At 35.7% G+C, this 22,756-nt stretch overlaps 1 protein-coding gene across 2 annotated transcripts; it reads right to left on the bottom strand.

Moving 5' to 3' along the window:
• Positions 1-195: 195 nt before the first annotated feature.
• SLC7A9 (solute carrier family 7 member 9) lies at positions 196-15,328 on the bottom strand. 2 transcript variants are annotated; one of them, XM_048959012.1, is made up of 13 exons: positions 14,253-15,326; positions 13,275-13,400; positions 11,996-12,143; positions 10,904-11,146; positions 10,133-10,258; positions 9,711-9,810; positions 8,158-8,202; positions 7,719-7,842; positions 5,947-6,050; positions 5,076-5,172; positions 4,159-4,308; positions 3,401-3,575; positions 196-2,520 (listed from the first exon to the last, which is right to left on the bottom strand). In XM_048959012.1, the coding sequence occupies exons 2-13, from the start codon at positions 13,377-13,379 to the stop codon at positions 2,456-2,458; spliced, it is 1,482 nt and encodes a 493-aa protein (XP_048814969.1). In that variant the 5' UTR covers positions 13,380-13,400; positions 14,253-15,326; the 3' UTR covers positions 196-2,455. The 2 variants fall into 2 exon arrangements, with proteins under 2 accessions (XP_048814969.1, XP_048814968.1); XM_048959011.1 differs by having other exon boundaries at positions 196-3,575; positions 14,253-15,328.
• Between the last annotated feature and the right edge of the window lie 7,428 nt (positions 15,329-22,756).

Here is a 22,756-nt window from a genome sequence, read left to right as displayed (position 1 = left end):
TACATCTGTTTTCATCTGTAGGTCTTCAAAACATGCTTGTTTCTCCAGTGGAACTATATGATGGTTTAGGATAGAAATTTTACAGATTTATTTTGAGAATCTAACTTTTGTTGCTTTTTTAATGAGGAAGAATTTACTTGCTATTTGGAAATTTGAGAAACTTCAGCGTGCCCTTGGTAATATCTTTGGGACTGATTTTTTTTATTTTTTTTTTTTAATATGCTAACAATTTTTGTAGAATTTGTATATTGTATATCATAAGATTTCTGAATATTTAACAGTACTTCTGATGTGAGTGGAAAGCTGGTGTGTCAATAAGTTGTGGTAGCAGCACTTAAATATTAAGAAACACATAGTCTAAAAAATTGTAATACCATTGGGAATCTGATTACAGTTGAGCTTAGTTTATAAGCTTTGCCTGTCTTCAGAATAGATACTGGCAAAGCTGCAGTAGTTTCAAATGTAGTTACTTAGTAACTGATGCATCTGTATTTTTGATCTTGCACTGCATTGTAATGGGAAGAGGAGACTGTCAAATGACTGAAATAGTGATGAGGCAGGAGGTTTTCCTTCTTTGTGCATGTTGTCTGACTTGTCTGATATCTAAATACAGTATATGATGGTTATTTAATAGGCATAGTAAATAATATCTAACCTTTGTTTGAAAAGTGGGGCACCCTACTTCAGGTAAAAGCAGAAGCTGTCTCTTAGCCCTGCATTCTTAATAGGTTCCAAGAGCCAGTACATGAAGAACAATGTAAAGAATATAGCATTAATTTCCAGAAATGTTATTTTGGCCTCTAGCAATTTCTGATCAGGATTTTCATGAGGATGAGGTTCTCTCTGAACTTGCTGTTTCTTGAGCTGTCAATTCCTAATGTTTCTCCTGCACTGAGGAACTCAGTAGTATTAAATACTTCTGTGTTTTGATGCCATCCCTGCTCTGTTGTCTTGATGTCCTGTACCATCAAGATGCAATAATAACAAATACCTTGCTTTTCCCACTTCCTTGTAAAGTAAGACACAAGGCTTCTGTTGTCATTTTCCTCTCCAGCCCCCAATCAGGTATGTTTTTTAGCCTTGAAAATGATAGTGGATGGAGTCATTCATTATTTAAAAAAAAAAAAGTATTTTTGATTCTTCTCTAAACTTTATAGTTCTTTCATTTGAAGTCATATTTTCCTCAACTAAGAGAGGCAGTAGTAGCAGTGTGAGTAGGACAAAACACAGTATTTGGTATATGTTTCATATGTAATGGAATGAGAATTTTATTTTGCTACCCATTGCTTTTCTTGGTCATTTTTGAGCTTTTTTTGTGTTTGTTCTGCCCTGACTGCATGTAGAGATATTTTCATGACCACAAAGTCTCCTCCAAGTTACTCATTGCATTATATGTACTTTTGGAGTTGTTCATCCATGCAGGTAGATGCAAACTGAGATATGCAGGAATATAAGATTTTTGTTCATTTCTTTGTAGCTTCTGTATGATAGAAAAAGCTTCCTTAGTTGAATTCACTAGGTTATCATTAGTATGAACTTCTGTCATTAAGCCATTTGTTTAGCATTGTTGTGTTATTTATTTAAAATAGTGTACTTAAAAGTTGAGGACTTACCTTTCAGTATTTTGAACCGTCTTTCTTACAGTAATCACTTAAAAATATTGACAAATTACTTGAGAAAATTCTTTATCTATTTACTGTGAGGGTATATAGTAAGTAAAGGAGATTAACCAAAAACCCATCTGTTTCTTGACCAGAGAAGCTGAAAGCTGCATACTCACATATATAGATGTGGTATCTATTTTTTCAATTTCATCTTTGGCAGCTACCAAAGGGAGCATTTCGAGAATGGTGAAGTTAGTCCTATTAAGTCAAGTCACGTTCATGCTGAGGGATAGCTTCTGTTGCATTTATTTGGTGTTCTATTCCTTAGATGGCATAGGAGAAAACTCTCCTGAGAAATTAAGTCTTAATTGATGTCTTCCTCAGTCTTCAACTTTTTGGTGATCAGTAAACACTGGTCTGAGAAACTAAAGGTAGTCTGGCTTTTGTCTCTCCTGTTTTTGTATGTCTTGTAGCTGTTGCTGCACATGAGCTGTTGTCTGTACTTATCTGTTCTTTCAGCAGGAAGAAGAGAGGGGTTCTGACCAAATGCTACAGGTAAGTTTTACCGTCTTTTTAATTGAGAAGTCCTTATTTTAAGTGATACTAGTGCAGAAGAGAAAGACAAGCTTAATGTGTTGGCAAACAATGAAAAAAGCTTTGCTGTGTACTAATTTGGCTTAGAAATCTTTTATTCTTAAATTTAATCTACTTCACATACTAAGTAGCGTTGCAAAAATGCTGCCCACTAGTATGAACGTAGCAATTCAGAAAGTTTAAGTGTGCCCCAAACTGGATGGAATCTCCTTCAACTGATGTAGCACTTAAAAACACGTCATCTCACACAAAATATTTTATTCAGCAACTTCCTCTGGTGGAACAACTTCCAAAAGCATCTGAAGGTGCATAGTGATTGGCTCTGAGAAGGAAATTAATTATTAGAAGCCTTATCAGGAAAAGAAGTACTTATATTCAGATTAATACCGTTTTTCTTAGTTAAAAATATTTTTTGAAGTTGTTGTGTGTCTTTTCATATCTAAAATTTAAATTAAGGGGTGGGAAATCAAAACAAGCTAAAGTGTTCTAGGTAACTTGCTTGTTATAGAGTGAACTGTTTCTATCTGCATAATTATGTAATAGGTGATTACTCAGGATGGGGAAACACTTTTTGTATATGGAACTGTTAATTCTGCTTTCTGCAGCTGTTTTCTCTTAGAAATTGCTGCGTATCACATTTTGAGAGATTATTAAAGAGTTCCTTTTGAGATTAAGCAAAATCATTTTATAAATGATCACACTGCTTGCAGCTTTCAGTTTGCTCAACAGCACTGATTAATATTGGTCTTAATGCTGATGTTGTACTTAGTAAGCATAATAAAACTGATAACTTGAGCCAACAGCGAAGTGCTGTGTGTCATAAGAATATTTGCTGCTCTCTAATTATGGACTGGAGGAACTTTCTGAAAAGCTAACGTTACAGTTAAAGTAGTTCTGCTTGTTTAAAAAGTGCTTCTTTGTGTTACTACTACGATGTGTAGAGCTGCAAACTAAGTTTCTTTGTTGCTTTAAGTTGGACATCCTTTTCTTTTGCAGAAATGGATAAAACACTCTTCAGTGACAGGCAGTGAGCTTTACTAACTTCTCTGTCTGGAAAATTGCCTCCCTTTCTGTTTCCTCCACTATATAATTTAGTTGGGGTGGACCATAAAATGAGCTTTGTTGGAGTAGTTACTTTAACCTTAAGTTACTGTAAAGCTTAAGAATGTTCTGTTGAATGGCGATTGAGGAGGTATGCTTACCTGATATTTTTTGAGACCACTTGAACTTGTAATGAACGAAAAGTACATAAAATATAAGTCCACTTAGTATAAATAAAACACAGTACAAATAGGCCAGTTCAGCTGCGGTGATGATTGGTGCCAGTACCAATAAAATGGATATTAATGTCACTATAACTGGAATGACCAAAGGTATCTGCAAGTTAAAAATAATAATAATAATATTCACAGAAATACTTAGTGAGTTGTTTTACCATTCTTACAGAAGTTGCACATACAAGAGGCAGATTTCCATCGCCTTACGGCATTTCTAGAACTAGATCTGGCAATTAAAGTAGCAAGAATATGGATAGAGGAAGTCATTTAAAAATATGTTTACATTGCTAATTGCAGTCTAGTAATTCACATGTGTGTTTTAATGGATTTGCGACCTTACTCCAGTACAGTGAACTCTGAACCTGTCTTTGTGTCTTCTGACTGTAGATTCCCGTCCTTGAAAGTCTGAAACGGAACCTCTACTGTAGTCTGTGCGTGTGAAAATAAACATTGCTTGGACACCTTTGGAGACTCAGCTTTGTCCTGGTGCAAAACTTGAAGGAGCTGCAAATAAAGGGCTAAATTTCATGTGGGGCAGAGGCCTCTGCATCAGGGTGTTGTGTAAGTGTGTGGCATAAGAATATTTGCTGCTCTCTAATTATGGACTGGAGAAGCAAACTTCTAGAATTAGTTTATGCTATTTATGGAAACATAAGAAAAGCCATACTGAATGCTGAACTTACCCTGATTGGTCTCTTGAGTTCTTTTCTTTTAAACCTCATAACAATAAGTCCAAATACACTTAAACCGTAAAATATCCAGACCGCAAAACTAAAATAGTTTATGAGTGTGTTAATGTCACCAGGGATAATATAAATAATAGTAATAGCCCCCTAAAAACAAAAAGAAAAGTTAGCATAGCCTATTATAAAAGATTGAACTACACTTGTGTACCTGTATGGGTGTTTGTTTACAGCATTCAGAGCCTGATTTCTGTGTGCTTTTGCTTAAATATTTTGAGTACTTGTGAATTGCAGCCACTAGTGTGAAGCTTAAATTCTGTTCTAAGCCAAGACTTAAATTGTATTTACTCATTCATTTTGTTGTTGACTGTCCATGTAGAAGAAGACATTACTTAAATATGTTTTTTTGGGTAGTGAATTTACTGGGAGAGGATGGAGCAATAAAATTGAGTCTATCTGGTTTAACCTTTATGTAAGCAGGTAAAGTATAAAAATGTCTAGCTTTATTTTAAAATACTAAGCATAGAGAAGTCATCTTAAAATGGAAAGGTGTAAATGCATCCTTAAAAGGAGGGAATGCAGCAGGAAGTATTCTACAGGCATCCTGTGAAGTAAAGGATTTGATGCCAATATTTTAATGTTTTTTTTAATTTAACTTTCATACTACTATGGATTCGTAGCATTTTGATTTGACAATTATCTGTGGAATGGAACTTCTCAAATTAAGGAGTTGCTTTTCTTCTGCAGTCTTTTTTCTTCTCTCCTTAATACTTAGCAATATTCGTCTCATCTGTAGTCATATACAGATCCCAATCCCACAGAGATTCAAAGATGTGTCAAGACTGCTGGTAGGAAATTTTGAAAGTGCTTGCTAACATTTTTGTCATAATTTCTCTGTACTTAGGGTGTATACTTACATAAAATATGATAGCAGGTGCTGGCGTTAAGCGCTTAACACTGATGTAAGAGAGCACCTTTAGCATGTGCCCTTCACGGCCTGCTACATAAACAAGTCTGGGAAAAAAAAGGAAAGGTAAGCTTGTTAGTCTGGTGGAGTTCAAGTGGGATCACTTCTCCAGAAAGAGGAAGGGCACAATACCATTGATCTTAAGATTTGTTTTTATTGTGCAGCTGCATCTGAATTGAGCTTCCTCTAGTGTGCATCGCTATTTACTATACAGTCATAGTTAGGGAATATTGCAGTAAACTGAAATAGTGGAAATAACTGATATTAATGCACAGAACTTGAAACTAAATCTGTTTTTAGTCATTAGTTTCACATTTCATTTATCTGGGATTGTTTTGGAAAAAAAATTTAGCGGCTGTGTCTTTTATTAGAGTATTTGTTTTAATTTTTTTCTATATCAAAGAACTGCCTTCACAGCCTTCTCAAAGTCTGTACAATCCTATTGTGTTCAGGTAGTATTCATTTTCTAGAAAACAGTAAATAGCAATGTTGAGCAATAGATCTAAAGGAACAGCTACTTTTTCAAGTTCTTGTTTTGACTGTTAATTCTGTAGTCACGTTTTAATTCTTAATCTTTTCTCATTTGCTTAATGATTAGCTTTAAATTCAGCCAGAAAAAAAAAAAACTACCTACTTTGAAATGAGGAGGTTTTTTCAAATCTGTATAGCGATTGCTTCTTTTTGCAAAATACACTGCAGCTAGATTTGCAAGTACTTCACAGTTGTTTTCTCTATATTTATTCTGGTTGAATATAAATACATTCTTTTGTTTCACTCTTGGAAATAAAAACAAAATTAAGATATTTGGAATGGGAGCTTACCTGCCTGCAGTGAAACATACCCCATTGGCAGATCCAATTGTAGAAAAGGCCACAAAGAGAGGAATTATCCAGGAGGCTGGATAAAGGACTCTGTCTCCAAACGTCTGGGATATGGGATTAAAATTAATCACTTTTGTTATTTTAACTACTTCTTGAAATATTAAAATGTTGGTGCCACTTCAAAAATAGGCTGTATTTTTAACAATAAAATGTGCATTGTATATATTCAAGAGCATTTAGCTAGATTAGAACTTGAATTAATTCATATAAGACTCTATAAGGAAGAGATGTATTATTGTCCTGGTGTTTTTGATGCAGCGTATGTAGGAAACACTGGGAGACCGATGTGGAAAAAATACAGTGAAATTCAATTCTGTTTAAGACACTTGGTTTGGGGATGTCTGCAAAACAAAAGATATGATTGCTGCAGAGCACTGTATACATACAACCTACAGAGAAAGAAGTTACATCTTCACTACCATTATTATTCTGAGGCATTATTATGGGTGAACACATGAAGGACAAATGTGCAAAGTTTGCAGAGCTTCTGCCACCTTGTTACATTACAGTTTCTACATGATAAATTGGGTCTAATGTAGATACATTGGTCTGCTGCAAGGGAATTTAAATTAAAACTTGGACAGGAGGGGCGTCTTGGATTTTAATTAACTTTTAAGTCAAGCATAAAGAGTTCTACTTCTGCTCAAGTTTACTATCAAAGTATAGTTGCTTTATCCAGTAGCAGGGTACTCATCAGCATTGAGCAACAAAGCTGCTTTTAGAGATGCGTTCATACAGAGCACTCATTCTGCTGTTTGCTGCGTTATGTTCGTACTGCCCAGTGGCAGTTGGGATTCTCTTCGTCTCATCACTTCGTAGCTAGTTCTGTGCTAGCTTACATAGGTGGTGATCTTTATCAGCATTGCACTTTGGATTAGGTACTGCACCTCTTGGTGGAGGAAAAACAAAGATAACTAAATTCATCAAAATTATAAAATTGTCATGTGATTGAGAATTTTTATGTTTTATGTACCTCTTAATTGTGTTACACTGCCTTCTGTATGCATATGAGATGCTCTTTGTTTTTACATAAAACCAACAATGAAAAATTGCTGTAAGGCACTGATCAGTGGTTTGGGAGATGGATCCCCTGGAAAATGTAATGAGTGGAACTGGAGGGACAGATGTACTTATATACATTTCTAAAATCTTAAGAATAATGCTTACGAAACTTTGTCGATAGTACGTCTTGCAGAAATGAAAAAATGATTACCCTTAATCATGTTAAGTTAAAATTAGATCTAATGAGGAAGTGACCTACAGCTGACTGCTACCTTCAGAATGATAAGGTCTAATCTACTCCTTTTGCATGTACTTGTTTCTTTGAACTACTGGAAAACTGGCAAGGACAAAGTGGCAGCTATTTTTCCTTATACTTCTTAGTGCTTATGGGGGAAAAAAACAGCTGCTGAGCTGTGGCCTTTACAGAATGTTACTTCAGACTGCATTACTTTTGCTTGCATTTTTTTTCTTGGGATACGATGAAGCATTTTAACTTAGTCGTTGCACTTTTTTTTATTATTATTAAGAAGATAACGGGAGTTGGGGAATGAAGGTGTGAGGCTGACTGTTCACAACTAAACTCTATAATTCTATCTTAAATTTATGTGTTGCTTTTTATTCATTTTTTTACTGCAGGAGAAGCTCTAATGCACACAGCCTTCTTCAAATGCTTTCTTTTTTTTTTTTTCTTACAAAATAAGGAGACTTACCACAGCAACTGCCTGGGACTGCAGGAGTTCTGTTGGAGTCATTATGGTGAAATATGAAATGTTTATCAAAATGTAACAAACTGTAACCAGGGGGATTCCAATAATTATAGATAGTGGTAGGTTTCTAAAGAATGCAAAAGTAAGACTTCATTAGCATTGCTGTGTCATTGGCAATGTTACTGCAGTAAACTGGACTCTTTTTCCCCGGGTATTCTTCAGGTATGTTTACGTTCCTTTACTGTAGAGCAACAGAAATCTGGATTAAAAAAAGAAACCACGTTTATGAAAGCCAGAATATATGATAGCTCTTTGTCTGCTAGTACTCAAAGTTTGAGTAAGCATTCCTTTTGAAGTCAAGCCAAAATATGTGCTTGCTTGTATAAAAATTGAGTTTTATTGATAGAAATACAACTTTTGTTTTTGTTTTTTTTTTTTTTACCTGTAAGGATTCTTCAGTTCTTCTGTGATATAATTGAGTTGATTCCTGGAAATAAAGACATTAATTAGATGTTACTAGCAATCAGATGTTACTTCCTCTTACTGTTTGCCTTTCCAGTTTTTAAAAAAAAAAAAAGTAAAAATGCTGGTCAAAAAAAAAGTATGAGTTTCTTATCCAACTGTGAGCCTCAAGTAACTAACTTTTTCCTCCTTCAAGTTTTGATGCATCCTGCAATTTCAGAAGTGTCTGTATAATTTTGAATTAGGTTGTCTTAGCTCCTAGGTATAATGTCCTGGAATAACCAGAAGCTTCCTTTGAGCTTCAACCTTTGTAATATCTCAATCTTTTCAAGTGAAAGCACTGTTTGGCTGTACCCATTGCAAGGACACAAGTTCAAGTCTACTGATCTTTAACAATATCTCTTTAAGTTATATTGTAAACACCTTAAAGTGGAGTTTACAGTTCCAGGTACACGTTTTCAGTAGACCACAGACAAGATTAAAACATTTTATTTTTTCTTTTATTCTTCTGCTTCTGAAAACATGAGGGGAAATTCATATTTATAGTTTGCCCGGCAGCTTTTGAAATTTCAGTCCCTGATGGTTTTTGAGGTAATTATTCAGGATTTAGGCAGTAGCCTTCCCTCCCCCCAAAAAAAGCCTAGGTAATTATCTGAAATACAGATGTGCATGCTTGAGTAGAGAGCCTCAAGCTTGAAAAGAGAACCTTAAAGAGTAATCAATTTAAATCTGGACTGATATTTTGTCTGAATTTGATTTATTTATTCTTTTATTTTAATTTTGATTTTTTTGATCTTAGATTTGTATCAGCAGAGCCTGAAGCCAGTTCACTTTCCTGTTAGTTCCAGGAAGTGAAATGTATATTTTCTGTACTTTAGCAGAGATTATCTATATTATAGAGATTATCTGTATTCCTCAGGTAAATAAGGTTATTCTGATGAAAGTAATAGAGGAAAAGTAGTCTTCTGAGTTACTGAATATGGATGCTTTATTTAGAACATGAATGTAAACCTAACACCTTCCGTATTTATGATTATTATCAAACATATTTTCTTTGCATTAACACAATAGATAACAACAAAACAGATGAGATATACACTGGGAGCTTCAGGGAAGGAATTGTTGCTATGATAATTCCAAGAAAAGATGTAAAACCATGTGAATTAAAACTTCTAATATTTACATTCTCTTGTATTAATTGAATGTTTCATAAAACATGGACTTCGGGGGTAACCTGTAGAGCTTTTGCCTGAGCCTAATGGAATCAGCTGTTTTTATGTCTCTCTCATTACTACAGTATCTAACCACCTTTAGCACCAAATCAGTAGTCTTATCAGGATCTACTGTAAAATTTTTCCCTAATAAACAGTGACCTGTGGGTTTTTTAAATTGAGGATACTGTTTTTTGTGCACAGTTCATTATGAGATTATTTATGAAAATTTAGATGTTAACTTACATCTTTTGAGTTCTAATGGAGGAGAGAGTTAAAGGCTGTTAAACTGTAACTGTTAACACTGGAAAAGATACCTTACCATCCATCATATGCCCAGAGTCCATTGTAGAATGCCAAACCAATAGAGCTAATAGAAATTTTACTGTCCTTGAAAGAATCTTGAAAGTTTTGGGTTTTTCCTGGAAATAAGATGAATACTAGTGACACAGTGTTGTAATTTGGCTAATTGCCACTAGACGAAGAAAAACTCCAGCATCTCCTGCATCTTTTGAAACATCTTGTTAAAAATCAATTAATAGAATTTTTATGAACTTACTGGTAGTATTGAAATTCTTACCCCACTTCCTCTTAAAGAAAGTACTGTAGTTTTGAAGAGTCTTTGGGACAGCAACAGTGAAGAAAGATAGCCTTATTTTTGTGCCATTTTTTGTCAGTAGGAAATTCTTAAAGATCACAGCAGAAACTAAAATAACTGTTGGAAGTGAATGTATGTTTGATTACCTTGTGCAAGGAGAACAATCCCACTTATAGCAATGATTGCCACAACTATCATTTTAGCAGCTGTGAGAAAATTCTGGAGATAACTTCCCAGCTTCACACTCAGTGAATTCACTATTGTAATTACCACTAAAAGAAATAAAACATGTTTTGCATTAAATTTGTCAGAGCAGAGAGAAAAGTAAGTTTGAGCATTTTTTCCCTTTTTTCCCTTCCTCCCTTTAATGCTTTTTCCTCATAGGCTATATATGTAACTCACAATTTTTAATGTGAATGGTTGATTTAAAATAGCAAGGAAAAAGTTACTGAATTAGGTGTCTACCTTTAACAACAACAAAATTATGTACATAGAACTGCATTGCAATATGATAACACAGAAATACCTTTGGTAATGTTTTTTCTTCCTTTTCTGCTACAGATAAGTGTTTGTTTTATAGCTGTATTTTTCTTGGTGAAAAAGAAACCTAGGCTGGAAGCAAACCATCTATTTTGCGTATTGAGTCAGTGAGTCCTTCCCACAGTTACTACCATGTTGTTCCAAAATTAAAATAAATTGCTATTAGTAGTTTAAAAATAATGAATAAAAATTAATATTTTGGTCCAAAATAAAACACTGTTCCACAGTTCTGTTCCTTTTAGTGTAGCATTACTTCCTGCTGTCCTCATAAGGATTAATGTACTGAATTCTTACTGTGCTGAAATAGATGAGGATAAACAGAAGTTGCTTTGCAATTATGGAGTTTGCCTCTTATAAATTAATAAAAAAAATCTTACCAATGGCAGCTGCTGCAAGGCACTTGATGACTACTTGAGGTGGATCACAACCTGGATAAAAGGGAGCTGATGCATATTCTGCAAAGCTGAGACATACGATAGCAAAAGAACTGGGTTTTATGACAAGCAGGCTCGCCCAGGAAAACAGAAATGCTGGTATTGGGCCAAAGGCCTCCATAAGGTAAGGATATTCTCCTCCTGATTTTGTGATCGTTGTACCAAGTTCAGCAAAACAGAGTGCACCTGAGCAGCAAGAAATACAGTTGTTATTTTTTTGTTTAGTTTATACCTATCAAACTAAGCTATTGATAGATAGTGCAATTGCAGAAGTAGATAGATATATGTAATGTATCCTTAATTCTTTCGTGTTCCTGTACATTTGACTGTGCACATCAGATTTTTAATTGTGAATTGTGAGGATGTGTGTGAGTTTGGGTAAAACACTGAAACTTCAGTGACAATCTAGAATTTACTGTTAGTTGCATTTAAGACTCGTAGATCAAGTACAAAGGTTCTGATTTCATTAAGAGCCAACACTTAACATCAGATGACAACTGCAATAAGTTGATGTACTTTTTAGAAACCTATGGGGAAAAAGATTTTGTTGCACAATTTTGAAGAAAAATGTCTACTGAGCTCATGGTTGGTTTTTATGCTCTGTATCTGACATAACGAACACTTAATTCCTTCTTTTCCTAATTGAAATATTCTGAGGTGCTTAGTACTAAATTTTGTATGGGAAACTTAGACTTACACAACTATAGAAAAACAGTAGGAATACCAGGCTGCTGCTGATAGATCTTGCGTAGTATTTTGCCTGTGACTTAAGTAGGTGTTCTCTTCATTACAATTAGTGAATAAAGTGAGCAAAACTTAATTCCTGCTTCAAGTAATAAGCTAAAAACATTCTTTATGATTTTAATAGCTTAATCTGTTGTTTATAAACAACACATTTATTGCAGTCATCAGAGTATTACTGATGTTAATCTAGGTGCTATTACCTAATTTCTGAAATGAGTTGTATGCAGACACAGAGTAGTAAATTAAATGATTTAAGCAAAAATTCAAACTTGCTGCATGGACTCCGTTTACCTAGTGTTGCGAGAACTCCACAGACTGCCCAGATGGTTAAACAAGGACCCACTGCTCCAACATTGGCAAGTACTGATTTTGGAGAAACAAAGATACCTGAACCAATAATTGTGCCAACGATCATACAGATTCCACTAATCAGGCCCACCTTGAAATAGAAGGAGACATTTTGGTGAAGGAATTTCTAATAACTACTTTTCAGTTGAATATAACAATAGTAATTGACATCAGTGATTTATTGTTGTCACTTTCAACATGAGGTTTCAGCTAACTAGTAAACTGGAATTTCTTTTCTTCCAAATACCTACATGGCCTGTGGCATGCCAGCTTGCATATTTGTTTTCATAAACCATACTTTGAATTATGTGGGTCTCAAAATCAACTTTGTACAAATGAGCAATTGTCTGTATTTGACTTAACTGTCACATTTTGGTGAAGACTTGAATTCTGAATTTTTATAACTTATAAGACGTGCCTTCTTGGAGGGATTCTGTCCTCCTTTAAGCAGTTGCTCTACTCTCCTTGCTTCAGGCATTTTCTGCACAGAAATTACCTTAATATTGATACATGATGAAAAGATCACGTTCTCCAGACTTTGTAGTGATCTGCATATTAGATGAACCTAATAAAACTTCAGCCTTAAAAGTCAAGGGCATGGGCATCTTAAATTCTCCTTAAGTTATAGCTAGTCTAGTAGCATCAGTATTTTGCCAGTCCAGAATCTTAGCACCTAAATGAAGCTATGCAGAGTATAATTTTCCAGGTTGCTTAAACTGAAAGATAAATTACACTTCCCTTTGTGAGTCTTGTCAGAGGTAAAAGTGGCATATCTTCTCTGTAAAAGCATCTATCACTTTCTGGAGAAGAAAAATTACTATTTGTCTTCCTGCGCAATTAGCTTTTTAATGGACATATACACTAACAAATTTGCAGAAGCAGTGAGCTGAACCAACCCTATTTCAGCCTCTGAGCAGAATTAGTGAAGTTCATAACATTATGCTGAGCTGAGCAATTCTGAAGTAGAAAATACTAAGAAAATAATTTAAAGACTTGAAAATTATATGTTCTTTCTTTTAATGCTGCTTATATCAGAGCTGTGTGCATAGTTAATGAGTTCATAAAATGTAATTCAACCACATCATGAAGAAACCAGTACGCTGTTGCAAGTAAGAGCAGTTTCAACTTTAGTGTGATAATACATAGTCACAAATACATTCTTACTGCCTCCCCGTGCCAGCCCTTCACATGCACATATTAAGGAGTGGGTGTTGGCATTTACCTCTTTTTTTAGGTTCATAGCTTGGGGTTCCTGCCTCTGAATGGATTGTCCATCCTCTGTTCTGTTGTCCTGTTCTTTTCTTTTCCTCAAGCTTCCTTCACCCATTTGATTTACTTGTTGAAATATCTGGATAAATTAAAGGACAAAAAAACAATGTAGTCTCTCTCTTTTGAATGCCTCTAGGAGACCAGGTTGATTTAATCTTTCACCTAGAAGCCAGCTGAAGAGACAATTCCTGATCTTTGTTAAATTCGGCCTTTTGCTGATTTCTTGGAGATGCAAGTATGTTAGACCAGGTGTCATTTCCTGTGACTAAATAGCAGCTCTTTGCTTCAGAAAGTGTTGCTGTTCTCTGTGTTGACTTAGGGTGAATGTCTTCTACTGAACATTATATTCTGTTTAGAATTAGACTGTAAACAATTTGACTTCAAAAACATTAATTTTAGACTTGTGAATGTAGTATTTTCTTGGGAATTTTGTTTGTTTCACACAGTATTAGAATAAAATCCAACCTGAAGTAGTGATGGAAATGGAGGTTAAAATAGATCAGTTCCGATTCCCGCTGTTGATTCAGTCTTCTCTCTCCTTAGACTCTCCACCTGTAGTTGTTAGAACCTGAACCTTGAAGATTGTTTGGCAGCTGAAGAGACAATAATTCAGGTATGCTTCATGTTCAGACAATTCAGCTGATATCCACTAATTGGCTTCTGTTGTAGCCTTTTAAATTGATGGAATATCCATCTCGGTACTGTTGGTCTTCAGAAATGTTTCTGTTATAGAGAAACCTGGTTTATGACTTAAAGATTTTAAAAATCAACGTAATCCAACTTAAGATTCAAGCTATAATGGAAAACTGCCCATGTAAGGAATGCAGGGCTTGGGTCACTGAACTCTTACAGCTTTGTGCCCAATGTTTCTCTTTAAAGTTTTTTGTCTAGAATATGTTGTCATCTTCTAGTAATTCATACTGTCACTTACCTTATTTGTATTTCCTTGGTGTAATTCAGGGATCCAGGGAGCTCTGTATAGTGTTTCTCTTTTCTCCCGTTAGATTTACCAGCCAGTTAGAGAGCAACACAGAAACTAGAATATGCAGAAGCAACAGCAGCTTAAGTACAGAGGTTATAAAAGGTAATCATTAAACCTGTTCTCAGACAAGAAGCTTTGAGATGGGAACCACAGGTAAACCAATAGTCCAATTAGTTTATCTTTAAAACAAAAAGGTTTTTTTTTCCTTTTGGTAAGAATGTTTGTCCAGTACCTAAGCGTTTTATTATATAGTGAGAGGAAATCATAATTTGGGTGGATTTTAATTTCATGTCATGATATTTCTGCTTTAGAAACTGTGGAAGATAAACTTGAAGTAATTGTTGTAGTGTGGATATGTTTAAAAGCAGCTGTCCAGATGTTAAGTGCATCCCATACAAACAGCTTGTTTCATCTTGAGGAGATGGAAAAGTGTGAGCAGAAATCTCTCATTTGTTTTTCATTAACCTGAAGACAGCTGAGTGGGCACCTTGTGTTCCTTTCATCTGCATTTCAAGTTTTCATTTTTGTAGATGTTTAAAAATCTTGCTTTAGGGGTAGAAAGCCTGTCTCAATTTCTGTACAACTATATATCCAGGAAAACGTTGCTAATACTGTCTGCTGAAACAAGGTAGCTTCATTCGTGGTAGTCATCCCAAAACTACTAGCAAAAAAACCTGTAAGTATGTTTCACATCATTTTTAGTAATGCAAGCTGTAAGTTCTAATTAAGTCTAATGTGAACCAACTTTTTTATTTCTACTGTTAAACTAACAGACTTCAATGTGATTAATACATTTTAAGACTTACTGTTACGGCAATGCCTCAAGAAAAATAGTAGTACAGGATTGGAAATAAGTCCACGTTGTGGATCTAGATATCAAAACTAGTCAAGAGTTGAGGTTGTCTGTATGTTGCTAACACAAAAACTAATCATGACGTGGAATGAGAGAAGCAAACTTTAGCATTCTGTCCCAGCTGTATGCTGGCATGTTGACAGCCTTTTTTTTTTTTTTTTTTTCCCCTTTTATTATTCTGTTTAAGCATGTAGTCTTGATCAACAGAAATTCCTGGCTTTTGTAATGTTAATATGAATCTGTGATTAAAAAAATAGACTGAAGAAAATGTGAGACAACCCTATATTGGTTTATGTCTATCATGTTTTGTTATGGTAGAGCCGGTCTGTGCAGCATCCATTTTTCTGAGACTGAATCGCAGAATCATAGGAGTTGGAAGGAGGCTCTGGAGATCATTGAGTCTAACCCATCTGCTAAAGCAAGTTACCCGGAGGAGGTTGCACAGGAAAGAGTCCTAGTGCATTTTTTTTAGTATCTCCAGATACTCCACAACCTCTCTGGGCAGCCTGTTCCAGTACTGCGTAACCCTCAAAGTGAAGAGATTATCCCTCGTGTATATATGTGTTCGAGTTTGTTCCCATTGCCCCTTGCCTTGCTGCTAAACACAGCTGAAAAGAACCTGGGCCCCATCCACTCAACGTCTGTCTTTTAAATATTCATAAGCATTAAGAAGATCACCTCTTCATCTTCTCCATACTGAACAGACTCTGGTCTTTCAATCTTCCCTCACAAGGGAGTTGCTTCAGGCCCCAGTCATCTTTGTGGCCTTTTGCTGGGCTCTCTATAGAAGTTCTGTGCACTTCTTAAACAGAGGAGCCCAGAACTGGACACCATACTCTGGATGTGGCCTCAGCAGGGCAGAGCAGAAGGGGAGGATCACATCTGTCATCTTGCTGGTTCTTTTGAATGTATCCCAGAATACCACTAGCTTTCTTGGCCACAAGGGTACACTGCTGGCTCCTGGCCAGTCTGTTGCGCACCAGGGCATCCAGGCCCTTCTCTGGAGAGCTCCTCTCCAACAGGTCAGCTCCTAAATTGTACTGTTGCACATAGTTACTCCTCCCTAGGTGTAGGATGCTGCACTTACCATTGATGAACCTCATCTGATTCCTTTGCCCAGCTGTCCAGCCTGTCCAGGTCACACTGAATGGCAACAGTGCCTTCTGGTATGTCAGCCACTCCTCAAAGTTTCACATTATCAGCAAACTAGCTGAGGGTGTACTCTGTCCCTTCATCTAGTTCACTGATGAGGATGGAATTGCAAAATAATATCAGTACTGAAATCAAAGCTGTAGCTGCATTTTTGCAGCTATCAATTTTATTTGCCCACTTTATTTTGGTAAGAATTAAAAGCAGGGTTAAACTTCAGGACAAGCTTTTTCATTGTAACCAACTTGTTCAGAAGTTACCATCTGAACAGCAGAGTTGTGTGCTGTTTTTATTTGTTTTACCAACAGAGAATAAAGAATATTAAAGTCAGAATCTTACTTTAAGTGGATGAAAAGTCAGGCATCAACAATTTACTCCTTTTTCTGCATCTTTTATAAAGACTTAAGTTTTTATCTTCGTTATTGTGATACACTGATGTTTCTACATCTATCAATTGTATATACCTAGCTTTGTATTGAATATTATATAACGTATTCCTGTGTTCTGCAGTGTATTTAGAGTGAGTAATCTTTGAATTTTACATGCAGGTAGATGTTCTGCATCCCTCGATGTTCTCAGATTTTTTTCTGCATCACACTTAGCCTTTATTTTGTTTGTTCAGATACAGTACAGGCAACATTGAATATCTATTAATTTTTCACCGAGCAATCAATTTATTGAATCAGTATTGAGTAAGCATTTGGAAAGTTCTCATTTATTGAATGGACGTGTTAAATTTCTGCGAGTGGCTTGATTTGAGTTAGCCTGTTTCCTTATAAAAATGGAGTATATTCATTTGTTATCTATTTTTATTTTAAGGGTTAATCTTCGGATGGTATAGAGCTGTTAAAGGACTTTTATCAGCAATCCTTTTCTGAACCATTTAAAATTAAAACAGCAACAAAACACAACACTGAGTTCAAGAATTACACAGATTTTTTTCTTTTTTCCTTCATGGACAGGAGGAATTACATTCTACAGCAATGGGGGAAGACTCTTTCCCTCTCAACTGTATATCTATGTAGAGATCAAGGAGTTCAAATTTCAAGGGACTTCAGAATGAAGCACTCTGTGGACTAGTCCTGTCAGTGTAGTTTGAACCTTTTCAAATACTGTTTGCTAATCATATCATAAGAAGTAATTTTCAACTTGAATTCAGGAAACAGCAAGAAAACAGCATATACATTTAGCTTTTATTACCATTATCACTAATAATAAAGGTTAATGTTTGTTGGGGCTGGTATTTATTGCTTGCAGTACTGCACGTATTCTTTTTTGGACTGGCAGTTCTTAAATGAATGGTAATGACTGTTCTAACTTGGAGGTTTTACTTATAGCTTAGTGGTATCTCAGAATAGATACTTTCCATTCTTACCTTGCTGCCTAACAGGTTACTTCGTTTTTATCAGAGGAATAGTGTGTTTACTTGCACTTGCTCTTCTTTGACTCCTGCTGTTAACAGATGTGCTCTAAGAAGTTATCTCACTTCTGTTGATCTTAAGTGCATTTCGTTTTTCTCCCGAGAAATTCCAGGTATGTTTTAGTGGAATGTAAGAAAACAATTTTTCTGAATAGTTGTGTCAAGCAGGTCATGCTCATGGTTTCAAGTTCCTTGTGTTTTGTGGCAGTCAGTTGTACTGGCTGGCCATACATTGCTGTGCTTTGACTTGTAGCTGGAACAGTTTTGATGTCACAGCAGCGTTATGGCTAGTGCTGAGCAGTGCAGCATGGAGGTTGGGGTGGGCAGGAGATGCAGTGAGGACACAGCCAGGACAGCCAACCAAAACAGAGGGATATCCAACACTTATTTGGTATTCTACTCAGCAATTACAACTGGGAACTGGGGGGTCCTCTTGTTAGACAGTTATTTGTCTTCCTGAGAAACTGCTGTGCTTTTTGAGGCCTTGCTTCCTAAGAAGTAACTAAACATTGGCAAAACATTGCTTGCTGATGGGAAGCAGAGAATAACTTGCTTCTCTTTGTTTCCATATGCAGCCTTTGCATTTTTTTTCCCCTTTCATAAAACTCCACCTTATTTCAACCCATCAGTGTGTTTTTTTATATTTTCTTGCCCTGCTTTGTTGAGCTGGGGGAGTAAGAGTGGATTGTTGGACCTTAGCTGCCCACTGACTGTCATACTATTATGTAAATAGGAAAGATTAGATGAGTGTGTTGTTTTTATTGCCCATAGTATATATATTTTTTTGAAATAAATATTTTTCCCCCTTTGTTTTTGCTCACAGTATATTTGTTTGGGCACCTGTGACAAAGTAGGAAAAGGAATGAGGCTGTTGGAAAAGTCTTCAGGTTTGCTAATGGTAGTAGATCTACTTCAGTAGTTATTCAGACAAATCACTATAATGAGGTGGATAAAAACGTCTTCCAGATCTGTTGTATTTTTTCCTTTTTTTTTTTTCCCCTCATACAGGGAGGTAAACAACATCTTTCAGAGCAGGTGTAACTGAAGATAAGCCACAAGAAGTCGTCTGATTCAGTAATTATTTGAATAATTTAGAAGGGTTTTAATCATCTCAGTACGTAGATGTTTTTTATTGCCATGAGGATTCTTCATTAGTTTCAAAATCAGAATTTAAAGTTCTCTCAAATAATAATCACTTCCTGTCTGTGCCAAAATTTAGGCTGTATCTTAACCACTGCAAACAAGTCAGAAATGCTGTGTGTTCTGTTTAGGAACCGAGGTGGGGTTGTTTTTTTTTGTTTTTATTTTGTTTTTTTTTTTAATGTTTACAGTACTTAATCTGAGTTTAAATTTATCAAAACCAAATATTTGGTATGTAAAACAACTTTAAAATACTACAGTGTATCTTTAGAGAGTAGAGATGCGTTGAAATTGAGTACAAGAAAAAAAAAACTCTACAGGTGTTGGTGAGAAACTACATTTTTAAAGACAGAAGTCCTCAAAATGCATCTTTTCGATATTCTAGCTGATTGTCAGTGTAAATTTATTATTTATTTCCATTATATTTGCAGAGCAGGATGAGTGCACAGAGCTATTATAAATGTCAAAACTGATTTTTTTCTAGACAAGGATTTGTAATCCCAATGGAGAAACACTTGGGACGCCTGATTCTGTTTGCCCGTATAATTGCATGAATTTCTTATGGCTTTAGAACGCTAGAAGGTTCTCTCTTCTGAGTTGTTGAAAGCCAGTGTTCAAGCTAGAAAGATGCAGCTCCTTCTATACTAAAAAGTGCATGAAGGGGAAAGGTCAGCAGCTGGGTATAATTCTCTTCCGAATGTGCTGTTATTTGGGGAAATAATTTGATCTGTACGTAACTTCTTGCACACTTTCTGGTAATCATTACAAAGAAAAATTGAAAAACCTGTGTCTGCTGTTTCACTTCAACTTAATGATAAGCATAAGGGAATCTGAAATCAGCTTCTAGAGATAACGTTGTTGTCATAGGCTATAAATTAGAGAATGAATCACCAGCAGAGCATAGGACACTATAAGGCATACTTTTCTTAGCCAGTCTGAGTAGTAGAATCTTTCCAGTATCTCTGCAGCTCACCTCTGAAAACCTTATTTTATTAGTATTTTGAAGATGCATCTGTCTTGCTTGAGTTTATTCCAGACTCAACAGAGTTTTGTTTGTTCTTAGGTGGTGGTGGTGTTTACATTTCAAGTTGAAATCAAGTATGCTTAGTTGTTACGAACAGAATATGGTCTGTAAATGAAGTGATGAAACCAACATGACCACAGGAGTACAAATTCTGAATTGTTATCTCTGTTTCTTGGTAAGAATTGAAGTACTTTCCCCTGTTTTTATTTTATTTTGTGAAAGGAAGTTGTAGCAGTGCTTAATGAGTTCATTTTACAGTCAGCAAGCTGTAAGGAGAGCACTTAAAGTCAGTATGCTCTGTCAAGCACTGGTTGGGGTAAAGTAGTAGCTAATGTCAGTGCATAACAAAAATAAATGGTCAGGGGTAAAGCTTTTGTAGTGCAATATAACATCATTTCTGTATCATTTGTGTATAGTAACTAGTAGACAACGCAAAGACAAATGGCTAACTAAAAAGACTTTTATGCTTGTGTACAGGGCAAATTCATTCACTCAGGGATGCAAAATTTCAATGCATTCACATTTGGGTGACTGATTTTAATTAAAAGGTTATTTTCTCAGAATAGGTAGTTGATCTTCACTTCAAAGATGCATGAAAACTGTGTTGCTTATGCAAATAGGAAAGAGTACTTTGTATTACTGTAATGCCTAGCATTAGCAGCCATGGCCCTGCACTTCTGAAAGAATGAGCTGCAGAAAGTATGCATTTATCAGTCAAGCTAAATCTGGCTCTATTTCTAAAAATAATTAGCCAAGTGGATGAGGAGTATCAATTTTATAAGGCTTTTATTGATGTGTCTCATGATATTCTCACCAGAATGTTGGAGTGGCAAAGTCTAGAAAGTATGTTTAAAACTAACAGAGTACATGAAAACTAATTTGCAAAAAATGTAGGAAAAAAGAAGCAGTGACTCGCTGTCAGGCTGGGAAGAGGGTTTTTTGGTCAGAATTTGTCCTGATTCTGTCGGCAAGAATGATGGTTGTTCTGCAGTGCTTGTCATCAAAGTCTTAAATTGATGCGTGTTAGGTTAAAGAGTACATTGAATGGATGGTTAATAAAATTTCATTCAGAGAGGAAAGTAATAATCCTTTCTCAGTTTCATGATGTGTATGAATAGATTTCTTGCACTTAAAACTGAAGCAGGAAACATTAATACATGTTTTCTTTCCAACAATATTTTCCCATGTTTCTAGACTTGTGGTATTAAAACTAATCCCAGCACAGGCAAGAATCTGAACCAAATGTGCCATACCAAAAAAAAGCTTCATAACTGTTTGAATCATGAGGAATGTTCATGGTTGCTTGGTTATTAAACGTCTCAGAGTGTATGTTTTCTTGTTTCTTTCCTGTTTTGTTCTGTCTTCTTAAAGAGCATGTGTTTAAACAGTGAGCAGGATTCACAGCACGTGCTTTGGTATGTACAAAGTGATCTCTATGCAAATCATACAAGCTGGAGAAGTTCAGTTTTCAGAGATTTACAATATCCATAAAATGTCCACAAAGTATGTGGTAATAGAATTAAGAGAACAGATTGAATGAGCATGTATGATAAAAGCTCTGCAACCTCTGCTAGTGTCAAGATTTTCAGGGTAAGATAGTTGTTTCACAGTTCAAAAGATTTTGCCTTCCACACTTCTTCCCAGTGCTGCTTTCTTTCATGAACTTCATTCCATTGCTTAGTTTGGTGTGGTTCAAAGGTTGCTGAAGTAATTATTTCTATCCTTGATGTTGACAGAAAAGTGAAGAATGATTACAAGTTTTGCTTCTTCCTTTGTTTTTTGAATGCTAGTTAAAGACCTGAAACTTTGTATTTCCCTAAAGCTCCTTCCAAAGAGGAATGGAAGTAACTTTTGTCAGATGTAAGCAAGCTTCTTTGTGATTTAACACAATTGCTTCTTTGTTCGTAGAAGCAGAGATAGAAACAATTAAACTGGTCACTCTAAACTACTGGATAATATTAGGAAGTTCAAAAAAATTACAGTGGGGAGGAACTATCTTTTTCACTCAGAGGAGAAAAGGTGAGATAAGCAGATTCTGGTAGTTAATTGGGAGGGTCCTGTAATCATGTCTAACACAGTGAGAGGTAACATCTTTAAATTTGTAATGTGTAGAGAATTACAGGTTGCTAAACTGTTCAGGTTTTATTCTTTTGCATAATTTACTTTCATTAAAGTGTTCTTTATTTGTTTAACCACTTACTCTGCTGAAGTAAGGTGAACGTGGACCTCCTATTCTATTGATACAGCTTAACATTGAAGATGAAAAGAACAGACCCGTGCTTATTTTGAAAGTGGTACCCTTCTTTTCACCTTCAGTGTTCAGACCACAAATATTCTTAATATAATGTTGATACTACTTTAAATAGAAGAACAACAGGCAGTTACTTTTTACTGATCCTTGTTCAAGTCTTATTCTATCTTGTCCAGTTTGCTTCTGACTTGCATAGTATCTCTTTCTCTCTTTCCTATCTTTTTGTTGACTACTACAACAGGAAAAAGAAGAGTCACAGTCACTTCAAGCATGAGGTAGCAGTTATCAGGATTCCAAGTCTGACACAGCTTTAACTGAACATTCTGGCAGTACCTCTTCCCAGTGCCCAGGGGTTGCAAAGACCTGATTTCCGTACAGTTTCAAGTAAATTAATTAGGTAAGGAAAACAATGTTAAAGAATGTGTGTGTGCTTTGGAAGAGTGGACTCCATATGATCATTTACAAGTTAATAAGGCCAGGTACCCATTCCTGGCAGTGATGGACTGTGTGAGTAACTTTTCTAACTGCCACAACTGATGCTATGGTGGTGCCACAGCAATGACAATCGCAGTATTGCTTCAGAAGTGAGAGATGGAGACAACTAGACTACTAGCTT

The sequence above is a fragment of the Lagopus muta genome, chromosome 12 (assembly GCF_023343835.1).
Source record: "Lagopus muta isolate bLagMut1 chromosome 12, bLagMut1 primary, whole genome shotgun sequence".
Taxonomy (NCBI): domain Eukaryota; kingdom Metazoa; phylum Chordata; class Aves; order Galliformes; family Phasianidae; genus Lagopus; species Lagopus muta.
This window is presented reverse-complemented; position numbering and strand designations above follow the sequence as displayed.